This window comes from Ptychodera flava, chromosome 14 (genome assembly GCF_041260155.1).
Source record: "Ptychodera flava strain L36383 chromosome 14, AS_Pfla_20210202, whole genome shotgun sequence".
Lineage (NCBI taxonomy): Eukaryota > Metazoa > Hemichordata > Enteropneusta > Ptychoderidae > Ptychodera > Ptychodera flava.
The window spans coordinates 11553195-11574854 of NC_091941.1; the positions used below are offsets into that span (position 1 = coordinate 11553195).

A 21660-nucleotide genomic window follows, 5' to 3' on the forward strand; every position below is an offset into this window, starting at 1 on the left:
TCTATTGCAACCCGTCACCCATACCATCCCTTCTGCAATATCACTAAATTATCCCCCCTCCAAATGTAATTAACAATCCAAAAACAAAATATCGATCTTTCTGGCTAGACTCTGGTACAAAAGGAAACAAATTAAGTGTGGACTTTAACACTGGTGATCGAACGTGATTGTTTGTGGAAGTCTATAGCACTTGAAGGGAGAAAAGACAATAAGGCAGCAATTCGTACACCAAAGGCAAAACCATTGTTTGAACAATGGTCTCATGGAATGTAAATTCTCCGCCCCCATACTTTACTGAAGAGATTTGACATAAATTTTTCTGTACTAGGTATTCATTTTGCCCGTGTCAACCCAACTTAGACATTTTCATGTAAATCCTAAACTATTTTTTAAAAAAAGTTAATCTATCAATTACATAAAGTATTATGTGATTTTCTCTTAAAATTAATCAGCCATACGTACAGCTCATGCCGTATTTTTTGATGTTGTCTTGAAATAATTTAGTTTTATTGTGATTTGTTGAAAACTGAGCCATCCTTTGGATTACTGGACTTTCAGTCGCCAGACTTGGCTTGTCACATCCAGTCAACTGTATCAATATCTGAAGATTGCACCGTTGTGTCCATTACATCAAATGACGACAAAGGCACAATAAAAGGCCATGCAGAGCCTTGGGGGAAGAGACATCCAGGTGAAGCAATAAGTGTGATCAGCACCGTGGGAAAAGCAAACTAGTGCTTGAGAGCCTTATCACCAACTGATAACCTGTTTGGTAAATCGTGATCTTGAGAGGGCAAAATTGGACCCAGCCAATAGGGTTACAAGCAATTTACTGCAGATATGCTATCCGCAGTCCATTCACAAAACACACTGACAGCCCAGCATAATTATTTCAAGTGGCTCAGCCGTATCGTGATTGATCTACCAGGTAGAGTCAGTATGGGCCCGTTTTTACCGATGTTTGTCCATCAAAGTGCGTAACTCATCTCTGCAAACACACCCCTCGTCTAGTTTCCCATTATCACAGATTTGTAAAGAAATGTGTGACTTTTGTGACCAGTGTCGCCTGTGAGATGTGTCGCGGTGATCAACAAATACCATTTTTATTGGTGTCAATGTGAGTCTAAGCATTGAGGTCTGGTGACCTCCAACTCCCTTTAACCCAGCTACCAAGATTCCAACATGAATAGTCAGCGCTATTTTTACATCTGTACTTAACTTTTTTTTTCTGAAAAATAATAGCTGTGGGAAAGAGACATGGTTGTGCAACAGGGTTGATGAAGTGTAAAGTAGTGTATGGAGGAAGCTTCTGCCAAGTGCATAATAGATAACTCAAGGAAACAATAGAGCTGATCTCAACTAAAACCTGATATTACTGACCAATTACAACCACTGTATAGAAAATATGCCCTGTGACAGTTAGCATTAGAGCAGAAAAGTATTTTCAAAAGAAAGAGGACTCAACCCACTTCTCTTGGTATTTTAGACACACTCAACTTTTTGTTAAAAAGCTAATTTAACACTACATATCAGTGACAACAAAGACAATGTAAATTAGTCTGTGAAATTTTTTTTTTCATTTTTAATCTGCTAAACCATATTAATCTAATTATTTCCACAACAGCTCAGCCAGCAAACACTGACTATGACTAAATGGTGTTCAAAAGTTTAGAAAAGCAGATTCTGTCGAGTCATGGAATGATGACATTGTTCAGTGTGTTTGTTGCTGTACTATCTCTGTGTAAAGTAAAATATCTTCAGTATTTGAAAGAAGATGCAAGTTTGTCATTACATATGTTTTGAAATTAAAAAATTCAAGGCAAGGAAATCAAGAAAATGTAGGTAACTATCACTGGGATCAACATCAGATAAAGTAGTTTTGAGTCTGTCTGTTCACAGAAACAAAAGTATGCAGCAGCTGGGTCATAACATACCAAGACTTCATATTCACAGTGGAACATGTGATTTCTTGCTTGAAGGGTTGAAATCACGCATGGCTGTTGCCATGGCAACAAGGAGATAAATTTGGCTGCATATCGGGTCAAATGACTGATTTAAAGGTCTGGCTTTGCATGTCAATCTTGAGTGCAGTATTTTAAGCTTTGATGTAACTTTGCCTTTGTTTCATATAATACATGCCCCCTCAAGGAGTTGAAACTTTTATGAAAGTTCTGTGGCTGAAAGAAGTTCTCTATTGGGGTGGAGACTTTCGGTGTCCCTAGACAACAGTTGCTTAGACAGCAGTAGCAATTAACAGGGAAGTGATTAATCTGATGGATGGGACAATCCACAGGGCAAGCCCTGAATTTATTGGGAAGTTGGCATAGCATTTGAGGCTATTTATTTATCCTGCTTTATGTCACCTCCTTGTGTGAACTAATTGAGGAACTCCCCACAGCTTAATGTTCCCATAGAGCTGTAATGGGGAAGTGGGGGAGCGGGGTGAGTGGGTCTTGTCTTGTCGCTGCATCGGGCCAATGTTAATACAAAACCTAAACATATCTTTCCCAATAACCTGATACATCTACTTGAGTTGAGCAATGCATAATTTAAATCACGATGGTTATAACTTCTGCTTGTCTGTTAATCCCCACAGGCGCACATGTGTTTGTCTTGCTTGTTGTGTACTTATGCTGTTTGTATGCCAGCATTATCGACTTTGGGGAGGGGGGAGCTAGATCTGCCAACCAGTTCTGTATGTTAGTGTATGGATTGCCACAATTCCACTATGTTACACACAGTGCTATTGTACAGAATTTTGTACACATGTGTATCTGTCATCTGGACAAATCGATCTTCCACAGTATTTAAATTTCATTGCAAGCTTTGGCGGATTTCTGTTATTACCATTATGTGGTTGTACCATGAAATCCACAAATGAGGTCAAATGACGTGTGACAGCTCTGGTATCAATTATGTCAACTTTCACACAAGTTTCACTGTGAACAACATCTTTTATCAAATTCTCACCATGACACATTTCCTTTCCCATGATGGGAATACTTTTACAGATCCCATACATGTAATTGCTTGGACAAAATTCTTCAAACTCCAAAATCTCCAACACCCCCGAGTCCTTAGCTAACAAAAAGGCAAAGGTGGTAGCTATTCATCCAAAACTCAGCTTATCAATCTTGCTTATGTTGGCCTTTTAAATTTGATTTTTGTAAAGGAATCTCAGAAATTTTCAGATTGGGAATTTATCCACTTTGATATATTGTTAACACATTAAAAGCAATCAGAAGGAACCTTTTTTTGGAAAAAGACCTCCATTTTGTGGCTTTTCTTTTGTTTCTACTTTAAACAGTAGTGTTGAATTGCTCCTGCTCTAATCAAAATACAGTCTCGCTGATGCCCACACAATAACAGACGAATACCAAGGTTTTGATGATAAGAAATTCCTAGAGTTCTTGAAATCCCAGTGTGTGGGAATTAAAGGCAACATTATGGTGACAAATTCACTATTGCCACTTCCTAGCATTGTATGATATTCATTAGTTCTGGTGGAAACCCATTGACATGGAACTCCAAAGAAATGTCTCACACCAAATCTGTGAAATTTGCATCAGTAACCAACCGGGTACATTGTTATTTGATGTGGTCTTGCCAGACTTTGAGATTCCAAATATCATATCATTAAATCGAAGATCATTTGAAAAAGGTTCTTCATTAACATGTACACAAGCAGGTTGCAAAGTTTAAGATGTAAGATTTCAAAGCTGGGCATAGAAGGAGCAACACGTATGTGGTTTGTTGCTGGAGTGAGATCCTACATTAAAGGATTGAAACTTAATCGGCCAGATAGAATGACTAGTTACTGGAAAAGTATGTAGTTTGACTTGTATGGTATACACTAGCCATAATGGCAGTACAGATTGCCTTTTATCCTGTTAAGTACCCCACCACTTTGCCAGTAATCACAGACAGAACTATACTGTTAAAAGAATATGTATTTGCCAGCAAGGTATCCATAATACTCCATATAAATGCTGTAGTTCAACTATTTTCGTTTCTTTGAAGTGTAGTTCAAATCCTTTTGTTTGCTCTGATCAAGTGCAAAAAAGATCATGAACATGTTACCATGGATATTTTTGAGAGTGATTTGAAAATGGTTTCATCTCCTGAAAATTACTGACATGTTGCCATGGTGATGTTGGGCTATCATATGTAGAGGCTGCATTTAGAGTAAATTTTACATCAGATATTCTGTTAAATTATGCAGTGCAACCGCTCAGTTACTAAGTTTCTGTGAAGTGGTCGAGCTATCAGGGTAGCTGACATAGTTAAGAGCATCTGGCAGTAGACAAGGTCTTAAACTTTGTGATTGGCCTTAAATATATTGGAAGAGGTATACAGCTCTGTGAAATACTTTGATGACTTTGGGCATCTTGCACCCCTCCCTTCTCGCCATTACCATTGGTGTCATTGCAAACTGATGAGTGGTTAAGTTCTTCAAAATAGATGCTGAGGTCGGAGGTCATTTAGGTAAAACTTTGCCCCAGAGTGAGGAACATTACAGTAATTCATAATGCCCATTTGCACTGACAGTGATAGCAAACAGGCGCTTTTATTTCACATGTAATCAAGTCAAGATCGATGATGTTTTATTTTTTTGTGGATTGTTTTGAGAAGGGAAGGGCACTCAGACAGAAGTCAAAGTTTTCTAGGCTGAGAAAAAACTGACATGGTAACAGATTGCACTCAAGTGTTGTCCCAATCCGACACCCAATCTTCTCATTGCACCCTTGACTACATTTTTACATTTTCTCTATGGTTTCATTTCAGTTGCTGAAAATCCCCACACCCTCTTGCCCTCGGTCGCTGGCAGCGCATGTTGCTAAACAAAAAATAAATGTACACTTGTGCAAAAGCGTGAGTGTTAATACATTCAAGAGATCATTTGATCTGATTACTTTGTAGTGAAAACATGTGAAACGTCTCCCAGGGGTGGTCACTGTTCTTCTGCTTTTGGTTGACATGGTGTAGTTGACTTCTCAGAAACATGTCAGGTATTTTTGATCCGTAGATTAGCCCTACCCTGACCTCACTGTATTTTATTTAGCCCAAGTTTCAAACTCCGTAGAGCTTGAAATATCAATTGTTCATTCTTGACAAGCAAATTAAGACCATTTCTTTTTTCTTTGCTGATCATGAAGATGTGAAATTAAGTACCATTGTTAATACGATAATAAAGTTTATACTGCTCATGGAAATGGGTGGGGTATGCTTTATTTCATATTTGGGATTGTATTAAAATATTTTAAGTATCATTTATAGACTTTACTTGTAAATAAATTAACAGACAAATAAAAAAAGAAACAAACAATCAAATACAAATACCACTCTGTATTGTGTCTGGAAATAATCATACATAACAAATAAACAGATACAAACACAAACAAGGAGCCAGAGTTCACTGTGTAATCATGGCCTCATTGTCTCTGTAGCTGTTTCCCTGTCTGACATATATATCCATGATGGACCTTGTGTGACGTGTGTTAGACACCTGTACTTGTTTTGTCTGGGAGTGGGAACGTACCCCGGCATCATAGCAATGTTAATTGGCATCTTTCAGACTTTCAGAGACAGGTTTAAAAAACATCTTGTTGCTTGCATTCCACAATCAGATGTTGTGTTTTGTTGTTGTTCTTTTGGCATCCAAGTGGGTAATCGTAAATAGCATGTCCATGTTCAAGTGTAATAATGTCATCAAGGACAAACATGTTTGACCTAGCTTTGATTTCTGGTGAATTTCATAATGTACATTAGTAATGTGATGGGTCTTTTAATCTATCTAAAATACAAATTTGCAATATTTTGTGAGGTAATGAACAATCTACAACCTCTTCTGGCAAAACTATGGAGATTTGATCTAAACCAAGTGAGAATAGCCATGTGTTTTGTCATAAGGTGAACACACTGCAGCAGTCTGTGACAAATTAACCACCATTCGCAAGCAGCAAATATTCAACTCCTTGGATGTGTAACTCCCTCTTAGCCCCAGTTCCCTTAGGAGGGCTCCAACTTTGACCCTTCCACTGACATGGTTTTCCCCAAACCTATCGTTGTTACTGGTGAGTGTGGACCTACGTACCAGGAATTTGAGGTGAATGGGTTAAGCCATGAAGGGACAAAAGGATTAAACCCAAATTTGATAGGGCAAAAGGTTATAACAAGAACGCTATCAAGGATGAAATTTATGTTTTGCAGTTACTATCAACCCTGTATGAAATTACATGGATCTAACTCTCAATTAACTTTTGTTGCTGTTGCTGTTGTAAAATGTTGGTGAATAATTTTGTAAAATTTAGACTATTTTTGAGAATTTTTGAAAATTAAGGAGCAAAATGATATCCAAATTGCTATATACACTGTACATTTGTATGGTTGCAATTTGTAATGAAAATCATGATGACAGGAAAATTATGACCAAACAGGGTATCTTGGACCAATAATTTGCGGTTTTAGTACTAGGTGACAAGGCCATTGGTCAAGTGGCCTACCTACTTTGGTATGTTGTCTGTTTATTTATAACTTTGTGTGTAAGGGGCCAATACTCACATGATAAACAAAAGTCATTGCATGTAAGAGGATGAAGTTTTACCTTTGAATTCATCATCAGGCACAATTTTACACCATGTGCAATGGTCACATTATGGAGATTGTATGATACCTAATCAACATTCATTCTTTGTTTTTAAATATTTAACCTATTAACAGTCTAAGCTTCAAAGCAACTTTGTCAGCAATTTAACCAGTTTAAGGGGGAGTTCAAATCCTAATTTCATCATTTGATTTTACAGTTCCAAGCATTAGCTCAGGGAAGGGGCTTTCAGGTCTCTTCTGTGCCACAGCAGACATTTTGAATGTAAATATGTCATCAAAGATTATTAATATTTCCTTTTTTGTTCTCTTGCAGATGTCATTTACATTAGTATTAAAAATTTTTGACAATGATAATACGACTTTTTCAGGTGAGTAAAGACCAACATCATATGTTCTTGTATAAGTTTTTGTTAAGAGCATAGACAGGAGAAAAAAGATAATGGTGAGTGTACTTTGTACATTCCTTTGCACCCAAAAACCTCTTTTCCTTTTGAAAGATTTGCAGTCAATCTTTGGTGTAATGTTTGTTTGTTTGTATAATTAATTTCCCACATTGAAATAAAATGGCTGAAATTTACAGATTTAAACTTTTTCACATCTTCCAAGAATTAACATCTTCAGTGTACCTGGCAGAAGTACATTTATTTATGTATTTATTTATTTAAATACATGTATAAGTGGTATTGCCTTTAATCGTTTTGTCATTCAAGAATGTCGAATACCGGCCACTAAAATTGAATACTGAATTTTTCACCAAGCGAAAAATTAAAACAGTTTGTATGGTTATTAACATGATTTGTGCAGAAACTACTATGGTAGTACCCAGCATAAGAACCATAATAACTCACACAACTCACTGTTGCTCTGTTTTCCAGCTGCTGAAGAGCTTATCGACATTGCATCGCATTCAGGCTATATTAACCCAGGACCTATATGGCAGACACTGAATTTTAACGGTCCAGTGGTGGAAATTACTTACAAGATCAGAGTTCTCTGCGATGACTATCTGTACGGCACAAACTGTTTAAAATTTTGCAGACCGCGAGATGATTCTCTCGGGCATTACTTGTGTGACTCCAACGGTGACAAAGTATGCATGCCAGGCTGGACTGGTAGCACATGCGAACAGGGTAAGACATTCGGCAGTTTCATTCTTTGGCCATTAATCGAGAGTCAGATTCAAATAGCTTGCAGGCACGGGCAATGTGACATTTTAATTGTGAACAAATCCTTTCTGTAAACAGAAATATGACAGAAAAAAATAATTTATTGAAGATGGATGCTGGTTTATGTTGCGTTTGAGGTGGAGGATTATGCATGTAGGTGGATACAGCTGAAGTATTTGTACTGATTTAAATGTTGACCAGACAAGTGCCTGCCATCTTCAGATGGCCATGTGGGTGGAGGGGACAAGATTGCACAAGTGTTTCATCAACTTACGTGCATAGATAGAAAAGTCTTATATCATGACCAAGTAGTTTGACCTACCACTGCTAGGCTGACTGTACCCAGTTGACAAATGTTATAGCCGTTTTCAGATGCAAGAGCCTACATGTAAATGTACTTCTGCTTATGCCTTTTGGAGAGTTATTTGACACAGCTGTCAATAAAAAAGGAAGACATCTTCAATCTCCTCTTCTGTGAAGTGCGCCAGATCAAGAGTCCAGCTAACCGGATGTGAAAATTTATCATCACCAAGTCCAGAATTTGTGTGTCTGTCTGTGTGTCTAAAATTACATGCAACAGAAAAAAAAGATAAATCAAGAATGAAAGTCCAGAATTTTGGTATCTGTTTGCTATGGTTCAACAGAAAAAAAGGCTGATACCAGTAAATGCAGTGAAAGAGTATTTGGAAGGGCAAGACATAGATTAAGCTCAACTTTCTCTGTGCGTGTTAGATGTGGAGGCTTGTCAACCAATGAATCTACATCAGTGTTATTCTCTTGTAGTTCAATATTTGGAGAGTCTCCATCAACTGTAAACAAACAGTCGATTCTGTGGCAGGGACCATCACACTGCAATTTTTCCTTTTTTCTTTGTTAGCCTTTGACAACCACAACCAAAAGATCCCAACCACCATTGTCCTGACTTTGACATAAGTAATAATAGAGGTAATACACAGTAGAACAATTGATGCATCATAAATCGCTATGAGGTCAACCACATCTGTCGTCTCCCAAATGCTAGTGGTCACCAAACTCTACGATATGAAACAAACAGGATCCAAGGAACACATGTTTGTATCAATCACGTTGTCTCACTGACATTGTTATTGCTGTATCTATGATACTAATTTCATTCTCTTCTCTTCTTCATCCTCTGCCATTGCAGCGATATGTCGGCAAGGCTGTCATGCAGTCCACGGAAGCTGCGAAGTTCCCAATGAATGCAGGTAGGCTTTTCTTCAGTTACCTGTGTGCTAATTTTGTGACTGTGAGAACCATTCTAAGAGACAATTTCCCATGGTTTATGGACTCCCTTAGGCAACAGTCAGGTTTACTTTGTATTCACCTGACTTTTTGGCTTCTAGGCCTGTCTGCCCTTGAAAAAACGTCCACAGCGCAATCAACAATGCAAAGTAAGACTTAACTGAGCAGTTGCCAATCAGAATGTGATTGTCTTGTTTGAAAGGGATATTACAATATGCACCAAACCCGACCTATTTTCAGCAAGTTGAATTTTGTGGTACTGTCTCGTTGGTGCCCATGACACTTACAAAAACTTGAGAAATTCTTGTCAAACTCAAATCATTGATTGGCATTGAAGCGACTGATCGAAACAAGAGGAATGTATGGAAGATAGATTGATCTGTGAGTTTGATTAAATACATGATAAGGGTAACCCATTGGAGGTTTATATTAATTCAATATTCGATCCAGTCAATGAATGTGTGTTTAAAAGTAAGCACTTTGAATACCCACAATTTATGGTATCAGTGTTTCTCAATTGGTCAACAAGAATTTCTTCTGTATTGTTCAGTCTGATTTCAAGTGAGATCTTCCCCTTGCTGTTGCTAATCACTGCGTTACTGTAATCTGAGGAAGCATTTATAGGGAAGGAAACTGTGAAATGTGTGTGTGATGTGTCTATCAATATGATCCTGCTAATGATGTCAGTAAACACTGATTACAAGCCTTCATTCCGATCAGGTGTGGGAAGTTTTCCGGGATTTATCAAGATAGTCCACAAATCTGCTTATTCCAACAAGTTTATGATGCCTCTATCCTGTGACAAAGCTTACATTTGTGGATCAATGGAAAGCAGATTAAGCTTGTCAAAATTTGAAATGGAGTAGCCGTGGCTGGTGAATGGACTGATAGGGCATCATTGTGTCTGAGCCAATGCCGGCAATGTATCAGCTACCTCAAATCAAAGTTAATCCCTTCAGGGTAAAGAAAACTAAGAATGTCACTGTGGTCTGGGTAAAGCCTTAACAGGGAGATGCCGTGAGAATTTTCTCATAACACGATAAATGCAGAAGATTGTTATGTAACTGGGGCCCTGTCTTGCTGGGAAATATCCCGCAGCTCACACTCAGGCACTTCAATTTTAACGCATTTGATTTTATTGGAGGAAAAAATTCAACTTAATTTGTGGCAAAAAGTTTGATTTCATCACAACTACCTATCACAATTTAAAGGGACAATACTGCATGTAGCTATTTACATTCCACAGGTGGGTTAGTGGCAACAATACAAGGTCAAAGGGCACAATTGTTAACTTGTTGGTGCAAGCTTATGTATACCTTTCCCACACTACTGTATTACGCATTGTTGCTATGTAGCTATTTATAAGTCAGGTTAAAGTGTAGTGCAGGTCTTGTTCCTCTATTAAAGTTGAATAGGGATAATGATTCCTAGGAAAAATTATAAATTTAACATTAAACTATATTAGTGTGTTGATTAGACCCTCTATATGTAGAACATAACAGTGTGTGGATCTGTGTGGGAACCAACCTAGTTAAGCTATTTTTTGGGGATCGGCAATCGATTTAATGTAATATTTGTGATTGTCTGTTATTGCTCTAACCAAGGTGACAGTGGACAGCATGAGGAATTGCAATGATAGTAGCTCTCTTACGTGTGTGGGAACCATCATAAACCTGTCACGAACTTTCCACCAAATGAACTCAAAATTGCTGTGACCTAATCCAATGTAGACAGTGGGCAGTCCCTCAGTGCAGAGGTTTTACATTCCACCAGACATGACAGTGGCAGTTGTGTACACACTGAGTGAACATTCTGGCTACCTCATTGTATTCCTAAACTTAGTCTTAAAGGTTGACATTATTAAAGTCCTTTTTTTTGCAAATCAAAAATTAGATAAAAATGAATACACCAACAGAAGTCTTGCCACTGATCGGCATTGCAGAGTATTAATGGTTTAGATGTGTTTTGATAAGGCTAGTAGGAGGAAATGTTCGAAAGTGATCTGCCAGTAACCTCATTTTGGTAAATATTTGTGAAGTTAGCCATAAAAGATAAGTGGCGACCTGTACGAATGAAAACAGACAACAGAGATTTAAACGGCTGCATGACAGAGGTGCAGTCTTTACCTGTTGGTTTACTGTCTGACCTGTTGGATGTTTTCAGTTTAAAAAAAAACAAAGTCTGTCACCTGCCATGACATAATGGGGGAATGGTATCAACAATTCCATCATATCTTGAGTAGCCTTTTCCTTTCGGAATGAACAAACAAATAAAATAAAGAAACCAACCAATCAGCATTAAAGTGATAAATATAAGAATCAAAAGTAAATTGTTCAGAAGGATGAAATTACACAGCAGAAACAATCACATATTAGAAAAATATAAGAGAATATGATATTTCATCAGTGCATTTATTTGTGTTGATTGTACATTCAACATGTGTTTACCTGCTGGAGATTTTATCAGTATTACTTGCAGCATATAACCTCTACCACCCACGTATTTCTCAAAGAATTCTTTGCAGTGAAATTTGCAGGCAAACAGATAAGCATAGAACACAGAGGTCAGGACTCAGTGAATTTTTAATGGGCACATGTCTTCCTTTTACTTCATAATTGTTACATCATTTGATATTAAAATTAAAGATAACAAAATGCTTTTGCCCAACAGATGACCTGCCCAACACACATCACTGTCCAAATTACCAGAACATTTCTGTACTCAATGATATGCATTTTGGACCATTTGTGTCAGAAAGTGGGCGTGATACGATATATAGTTTTGAATATCTAGGTTTTCTCCCCAGTGTGACTGTTTATGGTTGTACCGGTGTATGCTTTGGAAGTGCTACTGTACATCGGTATGCACATGGCAGTCCCTTGTGTTGCATCATGCACAAGTTTTAGTTTGTATTCAAAAGGAAGAAACTCTCCTAATATTAGGATCAATTTCAAAATCCGTATTTTTTGACAGAGAAAATGGTAAAAGGAAATTACACTGTCACATAAAAGCTTAGTTATTTAAAGCAGAAATGGGGATATCAAATTTTGATATGAATAGAGTTGATGAGGTGATACTAGACCACCAATATATTCCAAGTCTTGATCGACTCTTTGCACAAGGATGGGTCAGTCAGTTGTCATTGTTGGAAAGGGTTTAGTAAGCCCAAATAGACATATGTCATTCAATGAAGCAAGTACATGCTAAATTTTCTGAATGTCCTGTATCAGCACTCAGCCTTTGTAGAGTGTTAAAGAAACGTGTCAGTGTGTGGGATGTATGAATGATTGGTCGCACAGTGATTGCCCAATGAAGCATTTACAAAAGTCTACCTGTTGGAAAACTCCAACACTTTCCAGCCGTTTGACCCCTCTAACCTTTCTTGAGCTGAGAGAAGAGTAATAGCCATGCTGTCTGTGTAGGAAATGGGCAATGGTTATCCCAGTGAACAGCCCTTCTGTTTGTTTTCTATCGCAATTTTTATTGAGTGTGTGCCTGGGCCTATGATACAGAATGGACCTCTCTCAGGGTACTGTGTGACACTCAATTAATACTCATGGATTTACTATTATAATAGAATACTCCTTGTGGGATTACATGCTTGGGTGCCTTCCAGATCGTGTTGAATTTTGTTATTACTTTCAAGAGGTGCCCTTTGGTGTCAATGGATAAAACTAAACAAGGAATTGTCATGTAGTCCAGAAATATGTGTGTCCTATCACTGAACTGGATTTCCGATCAAGCAAACAATAACAAATGATAATCTGGAGGATGAATTTAAAGATGTTCTGGTGTGTTATATTGATAAACAATTTTAATCACACTTTGTAGTGTAAACGATGTTTCTACATGTTTTGAAATATTCAGTGTCATTTTCTTTACTTTGAACAAACAACTTAAGGTAAATGTGGGAGGTCTCTGGTGCATTGTTCTGGACAAATCAGTCGGGCACAGATGCAATGGTTAATTTGTCTCCTCTTCCCATTAATAGCCATGTCGTACAAATGTATAGACATTGAGATGGGATAACTTTGTCAATAGGGCCCATCCCTATTCAACAAAAAGAAACCTAAAGGCATCCGGCGGAATTGTTATTTACATCACCACTTCATTATCTTCAAATGAAGACTGTTAACAAGGCAGACATTGATGCCACCAGCCCAGAACATGCCATGCTTGTAGGTGTGGTACATAGGGCTTCTTCTCAATGAAACACAAAAGGTTCAGCGCTAGTATATGGCTTCCATCTGCAGGCAAGCATTACAGTCAGCCAAGAGCATAGTTTATTCCCTCTAACACCGTGAACAAATCACCCATACCCAGAAAAGCATAATCCCTATCTGTACAAATAGAGGGCGATTGTAAATTCTGGGGTGACTAGAAATTAAAAAGGCCTGCACTTATCCCTCATGCGCATGCTTCCTTTATTATTTCCCCTAAAAATGACTTGATCTTGAAGCAAAAGGTATTGGCTGTCAGTGTGTGTGCACAAACCACGTCTTCATTGATGGATTCGATTGTCAAAAGTCAAGCATGGAGTCAAACAAGCCTACATTCTACTTCAAGACTTAGTACGTTGTATTTTCTGAGCCATTGATACAATTGTATAGCATTGAGGCCATTACTTGGCCAATTGTCGGCGGTCAATACAGTACTGCACAATACAATGCAAATGACTGTGCTCTCGTTTACATTACACCGTGATTTTCTGATTGCCTTATTGTGTCTTTCTTTGTCCTTTCTTGAGAAAAAAGAGGTGTCTTTTAAAGGCAATTTGATTTCATACTGGTAAAAATCTGTGAAGTTCTCTCGTTGTGGTCCAAAGGAAAAATGAAAGTTGGGCAGCTTGCAAATATTTTATCAATACCAGTGCACCTGTTGAGACGATTACGATTAGGTAAGACGTAAACAGGTAGCTGCCGGGCTAAGGACACTAATGAATGCCCAGTGTTGACTTTACGTGAAATTTTCCCACAGTAGTGCTAGATACCAGTGATCCATCACAATCTGTCAGCACTAACGTCGATTTAGATTAGTCAGATTAGTTCTAGCCAGCAGAGAGTCAAAACCAATGTTATAAGAGGATTGCTCCTGCTTGGAAACTTTATTCCGGTGAAAAAGTTCCACCACAAACAAAACCATGGGGAGTTAGTGTCTATGGTCTGTGAGGGCCAAGGTACCTGTGAGCAGCCTACAGGTTTTTCCTCCACTTGTTAATTGCTGGGTGTCGATTTCATCAGAAGACAATAGCAAGCAATGCCTGAAGTTTGAACACCTTCAGTGTATTGGTATGTGAGCTTGGAACCTACTCAACACCCCCTCATGTATAGACCATTGACCATTGGCAGGGAACGGCCCTATTCATGAGTCTAGCTTTCCCGTGAGAAAGTGTACCCGTGCATGCCTAAATAGGTGAACTGGCTATTGTGATTAAATGACCAACAAGGATTAATAGACTGGCTGGATTTTAATTTGTGTTTGATCATCAAATACTGATCCTTACACCAAATACCATGTGAATAAGTGTAGGCAGGGCTCTTGCATAAAGACATTGACACATTAACGTGGACTGAACCAATGCGATTGGCTACAGACAAGCACTGAGTGACATCATCCAAACAAAAAAAAACAACAACCAGTTTCAAGACCCTCCAAGAAAATTCCCCTACTCATACCTGTTCACTTCTTTGTTATACGGTGGCTCACAGGGGCCATGCTTATGGCATATGATGTTTCAATTGTATGCAAATTTGCAGCCTTGTTAGCAATGTGACAATACCGCCTTCCTAAAGTAAGTTTATCCCCCTGCAAACTGAAAGGGAAGCTTGACCAAATCAACCAAGTGATTGAATTTCTTTTTACGTGGAGTGCTTTTATGTCTATCTTCCCCTGTGGACACACCAATGGCTGAATGATCTTAATACTGTGAAAGGTGTGACTTTAGCACATGACATGGGCAGGCACCCAGACACCAGTCTATATAATGTGTACAAAGGTGTTATTGTAGCTACCGTGTATCATTTCATCAGACCATTTAAAGGCTTTTAGCTCATCCTGTAACTCTCACCTTATAAATGTCACAGTGGATTCAATATGTACAAGGTCTTCGGTCAATAAATAATGTAAAGTGGGTTGTTCAGTGGGTTGTTTCCTAAATGGAAAATTTGTAATGTGATTCAGGAATCTGTGATCCTTTTCCTGTATTTTAGACCTTGAATGCTCTTAATGATTGCGATTGGTCTTTCACAAGATGTTTTTGCATTTTACCTCCATCATCATGGTTACTTTTTCAGTTTCATGTATACACAATTGTGAAAACACGGTTGTTGACACAGGAGACTTTAATCCTCTTTGTAGGATATGCTTTCCATTGGAGTACCAGCAACATTAAAGATGTGCCATTAAAAGATTCCAGGCCATGTCGTGTTTACTACCCCATCAAATAACAATGAAATGCCTCTTTGGACAACTAATAATTTTGCCTCAATGGTATTAAAGTGATCATTGCAGTATCTTTGCACCATCAGCTTGTTTTGCAACCAATATTACAGTCTCTGCGGACAAAGTCCATGGGACTTATGGATTGGGCTCTGTCCTTCTGTACGTCCATCTGTCCATGCAGATATCTCAGACATGCCTCAGTCAATTCCTTGAAAACTTGGTACAAGGATAATACACTATGACATTCATATACATATCTTGGATGTCTCATGCACAATTTGTGCTACTTTGCATAATTAGTGCTTTTTGAAAAAGAGTTCTGTTTTACAGAGCGCGCCAAATTTGATGAAACTTTGTACAGATGTTGGTCACATAGACCTCTAATAGTGCAGGAAAACATATGCTAATATTGAGTCAATTGATTGCTAATTTGCATATTTAATGAATTTTCATAATTTTTGTGATGTGTCAAGAAATACTAACTGAAATTACATAAAACTTGGTACAGATGTTGATGTAGCAGAGTTATAGTAGAATACAACATTTCGCAGAATCAAGTCAATCAATTGCTAATTTGCATATTTAATGAATTTTCGTAATTAGGGTGATATGTCAAGAGATACTGCATCGAATTTGATGACATGTGGTACAGATGTTGATCTCTCAGTGCTGTAATAGAATGCAATGAAATTAGCAGTATCGTTTAAACTAATTGCTAATTTGCATATTTAATGAATTTTTGTATTTAGGATGAATGTCTAGAAGCACTGCATCAAATTTTATGAAACTTGGTACAGATTATTATCTCAGTGTTGTAATAGCATGCAAAAACATATAGTATTACCCTGTCATTTAAATACTAATTGACATATTTAATGACCTTTATATTAAATTAGGGTGGCAGGCTAGGTTCATATCTTGCATTCTGATTTTTTAATGTCAAGAGTCATTACTCAGACATGCCTTGACCAGTTTCTTGCAGATTAGTTGAATTTAGACATTTCCAGAACCAGTGCATGACATACCTAATTCTGTCCAATTTGGTAAAACAGCATAACCTGATGTCATTCATACAAAATGCCTACTCGTTTACAATACAATCTAACATGGGCATTAGTCACAGACGGGTCTTTGGTACCCTCATTTCTTTTTTCATGTGCATCATATTGACTTCTAATACTTCCACTGACAAATTCCCAATTACAAGCAGGGGGACTATGTCATTGTCAATGACTTGTTCTACAAATTTCAAGTTTTATGCATTTAATTCTAGATATGGTACTTGTCACCTTTTATCAAAGTTATTCATGACTGGAGCCCAAGATTTGTTTTAATACAAATGGCACATTACATAAAGACAGCATAATACATGAGAAGTGGTGGGAAACTTTCTGTAAAAGATCTAAGTCCTAAACCGATTATGTACAGAAGAGTGATAAGAAACAATAAGAGAACAAACATAGCAAATGTTCTTGCAAAGTAAAGTCCCTGATAAAAGATAATGTCCCTATCTAAATAATTAACTGGAATCAGTTATGTTTGTTTTTCACAAGGAATTAAGCCTTGTTTGTCAGATTAATCAGAATCTGGTGTAATACATTTTGTGTGCTGAGTGAGGCACTTTGTTATAGAAGAGATGCATTTCATAATGTTTTGTTGTCAGGTATGTGTGTTTGAAGGGTCTTTCCTCCAAGTGTCAGGGTTAATGGGACAGGATTATTTTCCTGCCTGTTCTGATATGTACAACTCTCATTACATGGTCATTTCACACTGGTGGACACTTGCCTCTACCAAATCAGAAAACAAGCTCACCTCCAACCATAACCAGAAATACAAATAATATCTCAAGATATATAATCAGCATTTTCGCTTCTCTTTCCCCCAGAATAGGGAATTAATGGCTTGTATTGCAGAATGTTAATTTGATGGGGTGCTACAGGGCATGGGAAAATTTGGTGATCTCAATGCAAAAGCCATCTATCAAAGTCTGTTATCAGCAAATGTGACATCTGTGATGACAGGCTGTGTTCCCCGCCTGATAACAAATAACCAGAATAGTTCACCGGCATAGTGATATTCAACCTGAGCCCAGCTCATGTTAACAAATCAGAGCAAATTTTTCAAAACAGATACCGACATCCAGTGGGAAGGGTCTGTAATGTGTATATTTACAATGTCTAGGTTAAGAGGGGTATGAGCAGTTGCATATGTACCAACTATGGACAGCTCTACTGTGAATATATATTATGGCAGCTGCCCAAGAAATAAATTGTGCAATGGTTTAAAGGTTCAACCATGTTTTTCTTTTGGAATGCCAACTTTAGATTCACATAGGTGTTATATATTGGGCTGTAATATCAGGTATAGTGATCTGCTATCACATAAGTGCCATGCTATAGGCAGACACTGTAGTTGATACCAGAATAGAATGTAGACATGGTTTTACACCTCAAGTTGGCGCAATCTTTAGACATTGCTCTTCACTAGTATACCCTATTGCATTGCTTGGCTCACTTTCTTTGCATTGTCTGTTGTCAGTAGCAAACAGTGAAAACACAAAAGCTGGAGTTGTTATATATGTATATAAACTAAGTGCAGAGGCAGTTGTGGCAAGTCAATGGCACAGCAGTCAGATTGAAAATAAAGCAGTTTAGAGTAGTAGGGAATAGTATCACTTGTCAGAGACTTGCTCCAAGCTTGATAGGCCTAGCAGAACATTCCATTGGTGTTTTGGGATTTGACAGATGTGTCGTCTCATCTATCTCAATTTGTGCTGTTAAAACGTTATCAGGTCCCTCATCCAACTTTCCCAGAGGTGTTTTAGCGGTAGGGTAAGACCATGGATTCTTTGCCACTCACTGTGTGCAAAGAATGAACTAGACTAGAGCAGTACGCCGGATATAGATACCTTATATAGGTACCACTGAGCTGCATACTGGCTTTGACACAAACCATGTGTGTCTCATACAGGCTGTATATATTGCTTTGAATAGAAGAGACCGCTGTCCCCTATAAATAAGTGAACCAGCAAAGCTGTATATCAAGCCCCCACAGCTGATTAGTCAATTTTATTTCATACCCTACATGTATTTTGAGCGGTTGCTTTATTCCTGGTGTGCTGTACGATTGATTTACCATTGTTCAGTGTTACTTTCTTCTTTTCTGTTATGGTTCTGTTTTGGTTTATTTTGGCATGAATCATTTTTGGGACACGTCAGTGACATCTGAACATCAAACGCCAAGAGACTCTGTTCCTAGTTATGGCCACCAGAGAACATAATTTCAAGTGTCAGAGAGATATGATATCTGCTATAAATAGGCTTAAGTGTGTGCATATTTGTTTGTCTTTACATGTAATTTATGATCACTTTGTCATAAAACAATTAGCTCGACATAGAGAATGAAAATGCAGAATCATGACACAAAGCTGAAGTGAATTGTTTCAGTTTAAGTCTAACAATAAGAGCCTCAACAAAACAAAGAAATCTTATGTATTGACCAACAAAACATGTGGATATATATCTTATGACTGATTAAAATTTACAGGAAACCATCTTTGAACATTTCATACATTTATCAATTTCTCAAGGATCAGAAATTTTTTTAATTGATTTTCACCACTGCCAGGTTGTGTAATCCCATCATCAACAAAATTTTCACAATGAAAAACAGATGGGAAAAAATGCCCATTCAGAAAGTATTGGAATTCTCCAATTTGATTTCATCAAGAAAATATTAAAATCTGTTTTCAAAATCTGGTACATACTTTTTCAGATTTTTGTCATGGGTAAATTTCTTTTTCAGCAAGTATCTGCCAAAATTTATATAGGATATTTTGTAATTGATGTTGAAAAATGATAAATGTTTTCTACGGTATATGAAGTGTCTATCAAATAATTTTAGTCTCACAGTGTTTAAATGAAGGTGATTCTGGTCTCAAAGTGTTCACCAGCTAGATGATCAAAAGAATTTATTCAAAAAGAAATTTGACACTTTTGTCTTATAAAACTAAATTTTGTGAAAATATAACATTTATAAATGCTTACTGCTGTTGATGGGACAGCCATATGAGTCTTTTCTCAGTTCCTGTTAATACAAAGACTCCTCCATGGACTCAGTCCTGTCATGAGAAACTTAGAGAAAGATTAAAACATGTGCTGACGCAGGTTTGATTAATCAGCACGCTGCTTCAGCTTGTAATGTGTGTGGTATCAGCCGTGCTCACGTTCAGTCTGAGACAATATAAAACTGCTGTGTCATCTTAACCTGTCTGTGATTTCCACTGTTGAGTGCAGCTGAAATTTCAAAGAACCCTGGAAGATGTGTATATATTAAAAAAAAGTGAAATCGGAGATGTTTCCCTTAGGAGTCTTCTCAATTAGCGCCACAGATGATAGTTAATCTTCACCTGTTTTCTGACTTCATTTGTTGTGATTTTCATGGCCGGGTACTTTATCCTGTATTCGATATCCAGAGCAGTTCTATTTTGTTGATATTAGATATGGCAAGTTTTACCCTCACATTTAGCATGTTAACCTTTCTCTCATCTTGACATCGCTCTACAAGAAACATAACTTCTCCATGGTTCATTTAGCTAGAGTATTTGAGGCATTTCCCAGGGTTCAGTGTTTTCAGTGGATGTATCCAATAAATATCAACCGTCCAAGCTGTTTGTAATCATTTTTCGACTTTAAATCACTATGAAGAGTTGAAACACTCAGACTGCAAGATTTGTGCATAGAAGCACAAGGCCGCTTAAACGATTTGGTGATAACAAATACCGCTAGGGAAAAATCACTGTAAACTAAACCTCACTGAAGAAATCTAAAAAGCTATTTCTAGAAATTTTAAAGGTAACATTCATGTCAACAAACTGCCAACTTGACTTCCCCAATTCCGGTAACTGACCTTTGTTTGGAGCATAGAGAACATCCAAAAACACATAGTCAAGGGAAGGTCTTCTTTGCATAAATAATTATTGTTACTCAAAAATTGATACAAATAGTAACTTGGAATCATTTTGACTGAAATTTAACAAAATAGGATTACATTTAAATTTGTTGTCAATATGAATATTATCAGTGGTGCTTTACATTATTTCACTTTATAATTTTTCTTTCAGAAGTCTAGGAAGCTCCAACAGAAACATTTTTCATAATATTTTGTGTGTCGTTTGCTTTTATCCTTTTCATATAATTACAAATATGTGATTTGTTATATAAATTTGTGATGTTTTGTTTGAATTTACAGATGTGCACATGGCTGGCAAGGTGAACTGTGTGATCGATGTCAGACCTATCCTTCCTGTGTACATGGCACATGCAATTTACCATGGCAGTGTAACTGTGATCTCAACTGGGGAGGATATCTGTGTGAAAAAGGTACAGTGTTCTTGATGCTCTCTCTAGCCAGTCCGCATGGCAGCCCACTTCACGTCTCCAGTTGCCGTTACTTCCATTGTCCTGTGTCCATGCATTTATGCAACAAAAATTTACTTCTATGGCACCAAAGTTGTCGGTTTAACTGTTTGGCCACCATGGTTTGACCCAATCCTGTAATTTTCTCTGATAAAGGAGAACCGCGATATGGTGAAATGGGGTCTAAAGGGTCAATGGATATCATATTCCTTTCAGTTGCATTCATGAATTTCCGGCATTTAATTTTGAACTTCGGAGATAAAAATATCCTGCAGACTTAATGGTCGTCTGCACAGAAATAGAATGAGTGTCCAAGGTAGAATATGACAAAGATAATCCCATCTGTTTTACCCAAATCCTCAGACTACTTTCATTCCACTACCATTTTTCTCACATTCATCAGTATCTGCAGTTATTTAATGCTCTTCTCAAAATTAAAGGAGGCCAGTATTAGTGACAAATCTATGTTATAATATCACAGAAAGGTAGGAGGTTTTAATGCTGGTATGCTCAGTCGCAAATGATATTGTAAACAATGGTTATGAAATCACATAATAAAATGGCCTGATGTCATGGATACCAGCATAACCAACTTCCAGTGGAAAGTCCACCCGCAGAAAGTTATTAATTTGCACAATTCAATTTGTACTAATTGTACTAGCAGTTTGCATTAAAATTAATGATTGTTTCGATATTCAAATCTTGATTTAAAATCCAGTGCTGTTATGGTGATACAGATTCCTTCTGATATCATGCACAATGGAAAT

General features: G+C 37.5%; 1 protein-coding gene across 2 annotated transcripts in view; it reads left to right on the forward strand.

Moving 5' to 3' along the window:
• The window catches only part of LOC139149352 (protein jagged-1-like), a 63223-nt gene that overhangs the window by 25942 nt on the left and 15621 nt on the right, over positions 1-21660 (forward strand). For both annotated transcript variants that reach the window (XM_070721070.1, XM_070721071.1), the window contains 4 exons: positions 6920-6974; positions 7482-7736; positions 8938-8998; positions 20727-20857. In XM_070721070.1, coding sequence (XP_070577171.1) covers positions 6920-6974; positions 7482-7736; positions 8938-8998; positions 20727-20857 — 502 coding nt within the window. The remainder of the gene's footprint in view (positions 1-6919; positions 6975-7481; positions 7737-8937; positions 8999-20726; positions 20858-21660) is intronic.